The sequence below is a fragment of the Xiphias gladius genome, chromosome 11 (assembly GCF_016859285.1).
Source record: "Xiphias gladius isolate SHS-SW01 ecotype Sanya breed wild chromosome 11, ASM1685928v1, whole genome shotgun sequence".
Classification (NCBI taxonomy): domain Eukaryota; kingdom Metazoa; phylum Chordata; class Actinopteri; order Istiophoriformes; family Xiphiidae; genus Xiphias; species Xiphias gladius.
Window position 1 is genome coordinate 8708058 of NC_053410.1, and position 12857 is coordinate 8720914.

Here is a 12857-nt window from a genome sequence, read left to right on the forward strand (position 1 = left end):
AAATAAGCCTCAAGCGATTGTCCCCTCCGCTCCCTCTCCCAACCTTTGTCTCTTTCTCTCTCTTTCTGTCCATCTGTGGGCCTTCTGGGGTTACGCAGACCTGCATCTAGTTTACTTGTAGTCATGCCTCTTTTTGCCCTCTCTTGTTGTTCACTACAGAGCCACGTATGAGTCTTTGTAGCTGTAGTGGGCTGGTTTGTGTAACTGTGTTTGTGTGTGTTGTTAGAGAGTAAGAGTGCGTGTTTCACAGTGGTGAGGCTGAAAGGCATTTGTATGACCAGCCTTCGAAGGCAGCTCTTTGATTCTCTCTTTGCAACTTGCTTGCTCCCCTCTTTCATTCCGTCCTCCTCTCGCGGCCCAAATGATCACAGCCCGTCTTCAATCAGGGGACATGAAGCACAGACAGTCTCTGTTTGATTTCTGATAGCCCTACCTTCCTTTCTGAGGAACACATACGTATGCACACATACATACGCATACACACACGCACGCACACACAGACACACACACACACACACACACACACACACACACACACACAGACACACAGACACACAGACAGACAGACACACACAGACACACACATTTGTTTTTTACAAATGCATGCTTGCAAATGTGCACACTGATCCGCACATCAGTCAAATCCACATGCCTGTACACACAGACATTCTCACACACACACACACACACACACACACACACACACACACACACACACACACACACACACACACACACAGATGCATGCATGCATCAGAGGGTCCCGTGGCGGCTGGTGCGCTGTGCTGCGCTCCAGGATTGGATCATCAGCCAGCTGTGAGTTGGACAGCCCAGGATCTGTCCTAATCCCCGCCACTCTGTTCACATTGCCTCACATACACACACACACACACACACACACAAACACACACTCCAGTCCCGGCCCCAGCCCAGCAGAGGGCTTTACTAAGTTTGTTTTGTTTGTTTGCTCCTGTCTTTCTTCACTTTCTTTCTTTTCTTCATTCAATGTCTCCATTCGGCCTTCTCTCTCCCTGTGACGTGATCACAGATCCCAGAGGCCACAGTGAAAACTGCCCAGCATAACTTCTGTTACAAAACATGCCAGATAGGCATAAATGGATAGATGTGTGTGTTTGCATGTGTTAGTGTATCCATGTTTAGTTGAGACTTTGTGTTTGGGATGAGTCGAATGTCTTTGAGGCCCCAAATCTTCCACCAGTTCTGTTATCCCCATGAAATCAACCATCCATGTTCATGAGGGTGCTTGCTTAGAGTTGTAGACGGACCTGAAGCTGAAAACACTTCAGTGAATATGTTTACTTGCTATCACGTTCTCACCTAGAACTTCTAACTATGGATTCCTGGGCCAGTAAATGTTCGAACATGACTTTTCATAGAATTTGATCTGTATATAATGAATGGCAGGGCTTTCAGCTAAAAACCCCTTGGTAGTGGAGTGGATCAGGAGGTGGGGAGGCTGGCAGACAGACCTGATGTAACTAAACTTGCATGGGTGCCTGCAGTGAACTTGCTGGTGGACACCAGCAGTGGAGGAGCCTGTTAGCTGAAGGAAGATTTGTGTGTGAACTCTTGTTGACTGGATATTGAGATCTTTACTTGCATTTGTTGTACGTGCCATGCCCTCACTGCTCTGTAGTATGTAGCACTCTTAAATACTGTCTCACTTAGGTCTATTTAAGAGAGAAGAGACGACAAAGTGTAAACATGACACGAACACAGTACAAAATGGATCCAACACTTACAGAATATGATATGAGATGAGGGATAATGTATATTGATCAATATTAATATAGTGGTGTGTGAAACTGACGAGCAAGAAGGTAGACAGAGTCAGAAGGGGAGAGGCCTTAAAACTCCGGAATTATGAGTTTTAAGGCCTTTCTTCTCTGTGACCCTGAAATCAGAAGATGGATGGTAAGAAGTAGGGGGAGAAATAATCAGACAAGGTTCCAGACCGACCGCTGTGACTTAAACAAAAGTTCCCCAAACTCCCCAAACTCTATTAAACATGTCACGCTGCTGCTCTCTCTCTGTACCTCTACCTAGTTGTATGTTGTGATAGCAAGGTCTGGAAAGCAGTGAACAGTACTGTGTGTGTGTGTGTGTGTGTGTGTGTGTGTGTGTGTGTGTGTGTGTGTGTGTGTGTGTGTGTGTGTGTGTGTGTGTGTGTGTGTGTGTGTGTGTGTGTGTGTGTGTGTGTGTGTGAGAGAGAGAGAGGGCGGAGAAGTGTAAATGAGGAAGGTGAGGCAGCAGATGCCACGTCCCGCCAGAGGCTTGCTTTGAGCGGCGAGTGAAATCTGGGCGCGACAAAACTGCTGCAAACCAACTCGGCGGGAGGCCCTTGTCCAATCACGGCCCGGAATAAAAGGGCCGGGGCGCCATGCGGGCTGCAGTCGCTCATGAGAGGTGGGGGCCATAATGAACCTTCGAGTGCTGCCAGCGAGAGCACACACACTTGAGCACAGCATCTTTCTTTCTACCTGGCATTAACAGTGCCTAACCACTGTCATCACACACATGCATGCACACAACCTCTACAGCAACTGTGTATGTGTGGCTTTTATTGCATTAACACATGCTTGAAGTGTCCTTGTTTAGGGATGTGTTTTGACTCATTTGTGAGCGTGCAAGAAGATGAGTTTCTGTGCATGCCTTTGTGCAAATGTTAAGAGTGGGTACCTTTGGGCTACACCTGTGTCTGTGAAGTTTGATGTGTGTGTCTCTGTGTGACGGCAGTGGGGCAATTTTGTGTGTTTGCGTGTGTGTTTGTGTGTTCATGTGCTTGTCTGGTCCGCAGCCATGTTGTTGGGTAGCAGATGGCACCATGGTTGGCAGGGGAGGGGCTGCTTAGCACAACTAATCAGACAGTTACGGATAGGGCAGCTGGGAAGGCCGTCGGCCAGCCGTGTGTTTGTGTGTATGTGTATGTGTGTACCACAGAGTGCCATGATGTTGACAGTGGTGGGCCCGTTGGCCGGGTGACGAGGCCTTGCCGCGTTCTTCTCTCCTCGCTGTCGGAGTGCCCTCTCTGCCATCCTGCCTTCTCACCTCTCTCTCTTGCACTCTTGCTGTCTCTCGCTAAGTCTGTTGAGACCTGCTTGGTCTTTTATCTTTCTTTCAGTTTCTTTGACCCTTAATTTCCTTTGGTCTGTCTGTGTCACTGTCTTACTGTCTTACTCTCTGCTGCATCTTTCTTTCTTTGGCCATTAATTGTAAGTTTATTTGTGTTATTTTATTTGATGTGACAGTAATAAAAACAGAATGTGTATTTTTGTCATGCTGGGTACTAACAAATGGAAATGGCAACCTTTTTAATACAGTTTAGTAAAGAGCAGTGCAAAAACTTAAAAAATGTGGCCTCTTATGCAGCAACATTTCTTCTATCCTAACCTTAAACTTATCCTATTTTCATAACTTCAAAACCTTTAAATGTTGCACACATGTTGACATTGATAAATTAAGTCTCTTGTTTGTTTGCTTGTTAAAAATTTGGAGGACAACGAAATAAAGCCACAGATCTCTTGTGCTTGCTCTAATTAGGTTTTCCCTCTGATTGTGTTGTGTCGTTTCCATTCCCCTGCTAATGATTCTGGTCATCCACTATCTCTTTCACCCTCTTTTAGTGTGTCTAGTGTTAGAGCAAATGCACTAAGCATGAGACATCTGTGAGCTAGGTCTAGGTCTAGGTCTAAGCTAGTTGTCAGTGCTACATTTCGTGATTCTTGCAGCTTATGAAACTTCTTATTTCAGTTTTAGGTTTTCGATTACATTCTGCATTGATTTTTATAGAGCTAGATTATTAAAGCAGTTATGGATAGAGGTGCAAGGATGGACAGTTTCACCGTTTCACAGTAGTTTAGCTATGACAAACATACCCAACAAACAGCGTTCTTCCTTGTCACAGTCGTTTCACCTGTATACCTCTTTCCCTTATATTTTGCGTTGTTTTTCCAGTTTTCCAGTTTTGTTTTTGCACAGCTCACTCATGTGAGCAAGGTATTATAGGTAGATGGCTGCTAGGAGAAAAGTGTCTATATCTCCACAGCTCCTTCGATCTTTCCATCATCTCTCGGTTTTTTGCAGAGGATAAATGAATCCAAGAGCCCCTGTGAGAAAAACCTTGCTAACTCTAACTCTTTAACTGCATCAACTTATCTACACTAGAAATATCGTAAAGGTTAAAATATGGAGGCTATAAATTCAGCAGTGGAAAATTACACACTTTAAGTATCAGGATTATTAAGAAGAGCTGTAATCTGTCCATCCTGCGGGGCTGGGAATGGATAGAATAGACAGATCGCTGACTGGGAGACCTCAGGCAAGATGGAGGCAAATCTGTCAGCTACAACTGTTGTCAACCCAGCCAAGTGTGCCCTGGGACACTGGCCTACATACACACACTACGGCTGGAGGACAGACAATGAGAGGGAGACTACCAGCCCTCTCCCACCCATCCACCATCCGCTTTTCACCTCATTCTGTGTTCATCTTTTCTTGCCTTGCATCGTCATGCAGTACATGAATAAAGCCACTTCATCAAACTATGCATATATCTGATCATTTATGGAATAGCTTGAAATACTCTAAAAATGTTATTTTTAAAAAAAAAAATCCCTGGCTCTCTGGGGTGGTGAGGAGTTTACCAGGGCTTTTCTACTTTTTTGATGTATTGTACTACATGTTACAGTAGTGTGTGTGCGTGTGTGTGTGTTAGTGTGTGTTAGTGTGTGTATGTGTGTGTTAGTGTGTGTATGTGTGTGAGAGTGAGTCAGTCAGTCAGTCAGTCAGTCAGTCAGTCACACATCCCGGCTGTGAGGGTGGCACCATCAGTAACTCTATACTGTGCCCACTGCCTGTTAGGCACAGCTTTCATCCAACATGACAGAACCTCTCTCTGCTCTTCCTTTCCCCTAATTTTTCTCTTTAACCTCTGTCACTCTTTTACCTGATTGATCTATCCTTTTATCTTTTCATCCTTTTCAGTTTTTTATCCTTCATATAGCTACTCTTTGTTCTCCTTTTTTTTCTCTTGTCTTCAATCCATCCCTTTCTATCTGTTGCCCTTTGTGGGCACAGCAGTGCCAAGCAGTGCCTTGTAGGTAGCAGGACAGTGCCCCCATTTGCAAATTTTATCGTTTAGGAGGGCGTTATATAAGGGAAGTAGTGGACAGGAGAGACACATCTGGCACTGGATGTGAGGCATTGCATCAACGATTGAAGGAAGGCTTTCTATGAAATCAAACAAAATAAACAACTGCAATGCTCGTTTTTAATGCATCCACACATAATGCATTGAAATAGTAAGAAGCAATGTTTCTGTATATTGTTCCTGGTCTAATGATTATCAAAAGCAATGAAAAAAATGAAGACAATCCACATAGGTTGTGATGTGTACTATAAATGGCTATAAACTATATCCACTGCATTTTTCAAAGAGATGAACGTGCTTCAAAAAGGTCTGCTGCTTAATTGCTTCATAAAGGTTTTGTTAATTTTCATGCACATTGTGAAATATGCCAAAAATACCAAAGTTATATTTATGCAAATTGACGTGCTTCTCGTTCCAAACAAAGTTGTGACGCTGTCCAGTGCAGTATTTTAATACGAAGATATAGGTGAAGACATGGCCGATTAAAAAATGAAGATGATGACACTAGAGATGAGGCTGGAAATGGCAAATAGATAAAGGTAGATATAGATGAGAATGAAAAAGTAGAAGTTGTTATGTAAATAGGACTGATTGGATGGCATAGAGGAGGCAGAGGGGAGCATAGGAGAAAAGGTGTAAGGCTGGCGATGGTGTGTATATGATGGTGGGCACCGGGTGGGCATAAGCCCCCCTACAGTTCCATCTCCAGCCCTGAGCCCCCCTGCTGAGTTTAAAAAAAGCCTCTCTTTCTTTTCCACCTCAAGGGCCTCCACTCCCTCACTAGGCATCTGATCTAATGGCCGAGGACTACAGAGACTGAGAACAGGAGATGAGAAGAGTTTGCACAGGGTGTGGCAGAAAGTACGAAAGGAGGTGCGTAAGAAAGAAGATAATAGAGGAGGTCACTGAAGATTACTTGAGTGGGTTTGGAGAGAGAAATGGCACATTCCTTCCTGCCAGTTGCCCCCAAGTTTATAACCAGGTGGGAGGGATGAAGGGTGTTTGAAATAAAATCAGGCATGTCTCAGGTGTGAAGTGAATTCCGACACAGGTGGATTGTGCTCACACCAGGAGAGAACACTCCATGTGGTACAAACTTTCTCTCTCACTGCTCTGTTTTTTTTCTTCATCTAAAACTTTCTCTGTAATCACTTTTTTTTTTCTTTTAAACAAATTGACATGCATTTTATGCGGATAAAATATTGAACATCAGTTAGAAATGTACACTCATAGACATGCAAATATTAAAAAAAAAAATTTGGCTATTTTTCCCCCTCATAATCTTACTTTATATTACAATAAACAGTATTTGTTAATATATTTATACCATAACATTCATATACTCTAACATGTAATTATAAACTCAAATGTCTAATGAGAAGAAACTTCAAAATGTTATAAATAAGTAGTTTAGGCAATCATTTATCTAATCAGCTGAAACCGATTTGACCCTCAGCTCTACCACATATGCTACTCACAACTATTTCAGTAGGGCACAGATTTGACACTGACGTTGAGTCCTGGGTGTCTGGATTGTGTCAGTAAGGGAGCATATTGTACGTATGCTGTGTGTTTATTTTTAAAAATCACAGATGCCTGTGCTGCCAGACCGCTCTTCCTGTGTTAAGACCACCAATCATCTGTGCCAATTAAGACTTTAAACTTCTCTCACTCTGTTTTCTGAGCAGATAGATGATGACAGAGGCCAATCAGCAGCTAATTACTTAAATCTAGAGCTGGGTTTTTCTCTGAGGGACTGTGTGCTGTAACAGCAAATGTTTGTTTCTGTGAGGGTCATGTGTATTTATTACTGTCTGTGTATATATGCATGCGTTTATTCATATGCATGAGAGAGTTAAAAACAGCTTTTAAGATGTGCATATTTCAAGAGTGTTATTGTCCACACTTATGCATGTGTTTGTTGGAGGGGGAGGGCATATTTAATTTTTTTGCTAATTTAACATTTGCAGTTTTCTGTTTTTCGGGCAGAATTGGCTCGCCACTGACCTTGGTGGTAGTGGGGGGGCTTTAGCGCTCCTTGAAGAAGAAAAGAGGCTTGGGCCGCCCGCTGTAAACAAAGTTGACTTGCCGACAGATGGATTGAATGACAGAGAGGCTAACTGAGCCAGGAATGGGCCTGGCAGCATTGCACTGAGCAGAGAGAGGGAGGAAGAGAGAGAGTGAAAGAGAGAGATGGGGGGGGGAGAGGTGGCCAACAGGAGAGGAGGTGTGAACAGGTGCAGGGCCGCTGAAGGAAGAACCAGCAGATGGAGAGAGACACAGCCAGTTTAGTTACAGGAAAAAAAGGGTGGGAGGGGAAAGAGGAGGGAGGAGGGAGAGATTGAAACAGCAGAAAAAAAGATCGGAGCAAAGACAACATTCTGGACGGATGGATGGACAGTATAGATAGAAATATGGGTTGGGCAGAGGGTAAACAAACGGTTAGGCTACATCAGGCTGCCTCTGTGTTTGATGTATTTGTTTCATAAAGTAGAGCAGTGAGATGAAGGGAGGGCTGTCAGAAGAAAAAAAATGGGAGCAGAGTGATTGACTTACATCACCCCGAGGTTTAATAAAAATGTGCTAAAACACATTGAGGTGCCTGAGAGAAAATTATGTGACACAGTGTGTCTTCTGCTACACAAAACAATTCAGATGTTTATTGTACGCAACATCAATGATATGCAGCGCAACAAATGTTCAATTAGTCACTTTATTTTCACTTCAGTGCAAATAAAGTGCGCTCATCTATTGTTGGGAGTATCAGTTAGATAGGCGTACACAAGGCCTACTTCTCGATGTGTCTAAGTATACACATAAACAAGCACACTCACATAAGCGGAAATCATCTTTGTAGTTCTGCGTATCAAACTGTTGACTATTAATGTTGTCTGATTGATGTGATCTATCGTAAATAGCTGTGGATCCACTGGAATTCCTCCATTTAAAAAAAAAAAAAAAAAAGAATCATCACAAATGTCACCATTTTTGAGCAGTTGAAGTATGAGCAAACAGTCAATAGTTGTGATTTTATAGTACGATATCAGTTTATTTCGGTAACATCGTATCAACATCAAGTCTTACCAAATAATAGTTTGAGCTTTGGGTACATCAGCTTTAATAACTTATTTGAATAGAAAAATATATATGTTTTTTAATCTAGGTATATGGCTAAATGTACCAAATGAATTTCAAAGGTATCTTATAAAATATAACCCAGGGATCATTCATTATTTTATTTCTGTTGATATTGTTAATCAGGTCTTAGTTACAGGCAGCCTAGGATATGACAGGTAATACACAAATCTGTAAATGTTTGATTATAAATTTTGCTTTTTAAAACACTTAAAATGTATAGAAAATTACAGATTTATGGACTCAAACACTGCCATAGTATAGGTATTGGTATACATGGTCCTCTATAACAGAAATAGTCTTATCGTCTTTCTCATTTCTCCATGTCCTCCTCAACTCTCTGCAGCGATCATCAATGTCTTAAGATAAATAGTCGTCTTTGTTGCGAACAAAGCCTTTGTGTTTGTCTGTTTGTGCTATAGGCGAGGTTCACAGTCTGTTCACCTGTATGTTAATTTCACACCTGTTATTTTGCAGCACAGGATCATTGCAAAGCATAAATAAGAATAGCATTGATTTCAGGAATTGTTGTCTTTAGTTTTCCATTAGTTTTTATGAATTACTTGCCTTTACCCCTTTGCCTTGGTTTTGGTAACTGATTGCTTCTGATAACTAACTCAGGTTTGAGTAGAGCTTCATCAGGCATTTTGATGTTTTTTTAGTTATTTGAAATTACAACAAAAAACTTTCATATATTTTGTACATTTTAAATGTACACAAAGATTTTTCCTTTTTATTTGTGTATGTGTTTATGAACACACATATATGTACGACTTCAGTTTGTATATATGTGTTTCTGAGTGATATTGTGTTTACTAGGAGAGAATATAGTCTTTCTTTTACTTCAGTCCAAACAGCGGTCAGTGGTGTCTGGCGTTGGCGAATGTCTTCTATTCCTCCAAGTCCACCGTCTGACTCCAATTTGTGCTCGTTCTCTGATAAACCACGGCATTTGGTGGTTCTGGCGTGGGATGCCGGCTACACCATGGGGTGCTGCAAACTCCGCGCTTGGTCAGGCCCTGGCACCCCACATCTAATGGGCAACAGCTTGAATAGTGCCCACTTAGGCAGGCAGTGAGGACTCGGCCCTCTCTTCTTCTTCGCCACTCCAGCCAGCCAGCCACCATCTCTGCCACCTCCCACTTACCCAGCATCCACTGTACCTGGCCGCAGCCCCAGAGCCATTCCAGCCTACCTTAGACCCCTGGCCCATGCAGCTCTCGCCATACTTATCAAGCTGTCCTACAGCGCATCAGGCCAGGCATATACAAAAAGGCCCAGCTATCCTCTAACTGAATATTCAGTCTATTGCCTCCTAGGCCCAAACAAGAGTTCCTGCCACAGGCAGCAACCCAGAGTCCATTCACCAGTTAGCTGGAAGGCAGATTATTGCCCAGGGAGAATTATCCAGCTCCAGCCCCACATATTCAGACTCCGCTCTACCCTTCGCCCTTAATGCTTGCTCCAGGGCTTGGCTCTCCAATGATGTCTCTCCTTTCTCTTTTTTATGCTTTAATTTGATAGTGTTCATCAGCAGCCATTTTGTGAGAGCATTTTGCAAGTAAACATTTTGCATTTGATTGGGAATACAAAATGGCGTAGGGGAAAAAAAATCACATTTCTTAGCCTGACTTGCCAGCTTTAACTTGATCCTCGATGAGGTCTTCAGGCCCTTGAAACAGTGTTGTGAACTCTCAGGCCTGACTAAATGAACCAAAACTTAAAATCAGCACCCCTCCTTAAGGTTGCACCACTCCCACCCAGAAGTGAAAGCGTTGAGTCTTGTCTGTTCTGTTGTGTAGAAGCTTATTAGACTTTACTTGTACAATGTTGGCTCAGTAGATCAACAAGACCAAACAGATGTCGAATGTGTAACTCTTTTTTCTTTTCTATCTTCTTCTGTCTTTTTATCACCCTCCTCTTCCTCACCGCCACTATTGCTGACTGCTGGAACTTTCTGGCGGTCTGTCTGATGCTAATTGGTGGGTAAACAGGTCTAGTGTGAGCCCACCCCCCCCACACACACACACACACAAAGTCGCACACAAATACACACGCATAGACATACAAAAATACACACGGCCCCCTGGAACCTCTTGCAGGACCAAATGGCTGGCAACGCCTGCCCGCCATCTCCCGCTGAGCCCTGGTGTGCGCTTTGGTGGCTCAGGCTGCTGTTCAAGCCCAGCGGGGGTTCATTCACTCACACACACACACACACACAAACACACACACACACACACACACACACACACACTCTAACGCATACAGACACACACATTCTCCTTGTGTCCCCTGCACACCCGCCACCCGCTTTCACACCCCAGACAGCAGGACAGCAGGAGAGCACACACACACACACACTAAGGAACAGACAGACGCGGTCACTTTAGAGATGCAGGCCAAGCACTGTAGGGGAGAAAAGTTTTCACTTAAACTGGAGAATTCTCTCTTCATTAGCGCCTTTGGACTTCAGGAAGAGTTTTGTTTATTTGTTCGATTTTCCTGTCTTTGTAGTTTTTCTCTTCTTTCCTTCTTTGTTCCTCTGTTGTTTGGGTACATTTGGACTTAGTTGAGTTAGAAACTTTGGTTCAAACGGGAGTAAAATGCAGTGTTGTTCAAAGCCAGCTTGGATAAGCACCTTAGCTTGCATTTTACCTGCTCAATTTTGATACTGAGACGAATGAAGGTGGAGATTAAAGCGATATGATTGCTACCAAATATGTCGCCAGTGGAGCTAACAACAGTGTGTACTGTGGAGTCATACGGTTATTCATATGTAGACCTTCTATAGGTACAAATCTCATGTATTGACTGATCAATTGATGTTATAGTATGTTGCTGTGATATTATGTGAGTTTTCAGCATCATGTGGCATATGTAAAACTGAATTATATTGATAGAAGTTGTACAGTAAATGCACAGGATGACAAGCAGCTTAAGCAAAGTAATATCACAGAGCAAAGCAATCTTTTCTTGTCTCTAGTCGTGTTCAGAACTTTATCCTTGACTTTTATTCAATTAGAGGATAAGGCTTTTAGTCTGGACCAGTCTGTAATTGAACAATGTACATTTTGTGTGCGTGCGTGTGCGTGTGCGTGTGTGTGGTGTGTGTTTTATAATGTAGACAGCTGCAGTATCACTCAGGGGTCTTCAAACTGACAGTGGCCTGACACTTCTACCCTTCTACCCCGAGTCTTCTCTTTCATTCTCCTTTCTGTCCCTTTTTTCATTCTCTTGTAGTACAGTGTGTGCTCTCCTCTTGTTTTCTTTCTCACCTTTGTGTTCAGTTTTTTTTTTTTAAAAACACCAATTTCCTTCACAAAAAAACAACCTTTTCCCTATCTGGTAAATTTCTTGGAATTTATTAGGAATGCACTGATCAATTGGCCGCTGATCCTAAATGATATAATATATATATTCTGAACTGGTTGCTGGTATTTGTCTGATAACTATCCCTGATCACACTGAAGACGCACATTTTTCATAATTGTGTGTTAATCAACACTACTGCGTTTGATCCGAGGCATTTCATTTCACTATTAGTTTTCACATTTCATTTTGAGAGTGATTATTAAATGTACTGCTTTCACAGCCAATCATATACAGTATATTATTTCCTAAATCTTGTTTTTAAGGTAGTAGCCTGTGTAATTAGAAACCACTTAAAGGCACAACCTGTGAACTGAAAGTGAACATTATGACCAACAAAACAAGAATCTGCTGCCACTCTTAAGATTGATTGGTATGCCTTTTAATGCATTGACTAACAATCAATGTAAGTGATTATTAGGTTGTTTACATCAGTGTTGTTGGCAAAAATTAGTAAAACAAGTGTATACTTTGAATCTTGGTCAGTTGATTCTGTATTTGTTGATTCTATATAAATTTTGTAATTATGTGTCCAAATAAACCCCAAATTTACATGATAAAATAAATATGTTTAAGACAGAAGGTTTAGCCTAGGGTATGTGGAAATGTTTTCCATGCTCCACCATCAGCAGCACATGAGTAATCAGTCATCAAAAGCACACACTAACATTTAGTGATACTATTTGGATGAAAACAGATTTTACCCATACTGTAGGTAGCCAGGCAAAGTTATGTAGTGGCATTGTGCATTTAGTAAACACCATGCTACTTTGACGATTGATGCTTAGTTTGTATTTAGTGTATCTTTAATCAATATGCCAATATTAATAGAAAATATGGATAACTCATCATTACAATTAATGGACAGACTAGTGATCAGCTGATATCAGACTGAATTTGTAACAGATTAGTTCATCCTTACTACTTATTATATTGTATCTTTTCCCCAGACAGGATAGAGAGAGTGCAGAACGGGCTCATGAGGAGGAAATGACATCTGCGACCCTTTCAGCACAGGAAAGGGAGAGAGAGCTGGTTATGTTGCTGGCGCAAACAGAAGCTCAACACCAGCAGAGAGGTCAGTGCTTCCATCCACAGCAGCAGCACTGGGCTTGGCTTCAACAGTGGTCTTGGCAAAAAATACTGTCCACTTGACAAAGCTCACTGTCTCCTTCCCAAC

The 12857-nt window shown here is 42.3% G+C and overlaps 1 protein-coding gene across 6 annotated transcripts in view; it reads left to right on the plus strand.

The window, feature by feature from the left end:
- Nucleotides 1-12857, plus strand: part of sdccag8 (SHH signaling and ciliogenesis regulator sdccag8) — a 51902-nt gene that overhangs the window by 12606 nt on the left and 26439 nt on the right. For all 6 annotated transcript variants that reach the window (XR_005708434.1, XM_040140039.1, XM_040140043.1 and 3 more), the window contains exon 14: nt 12628-12755. Coding sequence is in view for 5 of the 6 variants with exons in the window: in XM_040140039.1 (XP_039995973.1) it covers nt 12628-12755 (128 nt within the window). In the remaining variant the exon portion in view is untranslated. The remainder of the gene's footprint in view (nt 1-12627; nt 12756-12857) is intronic.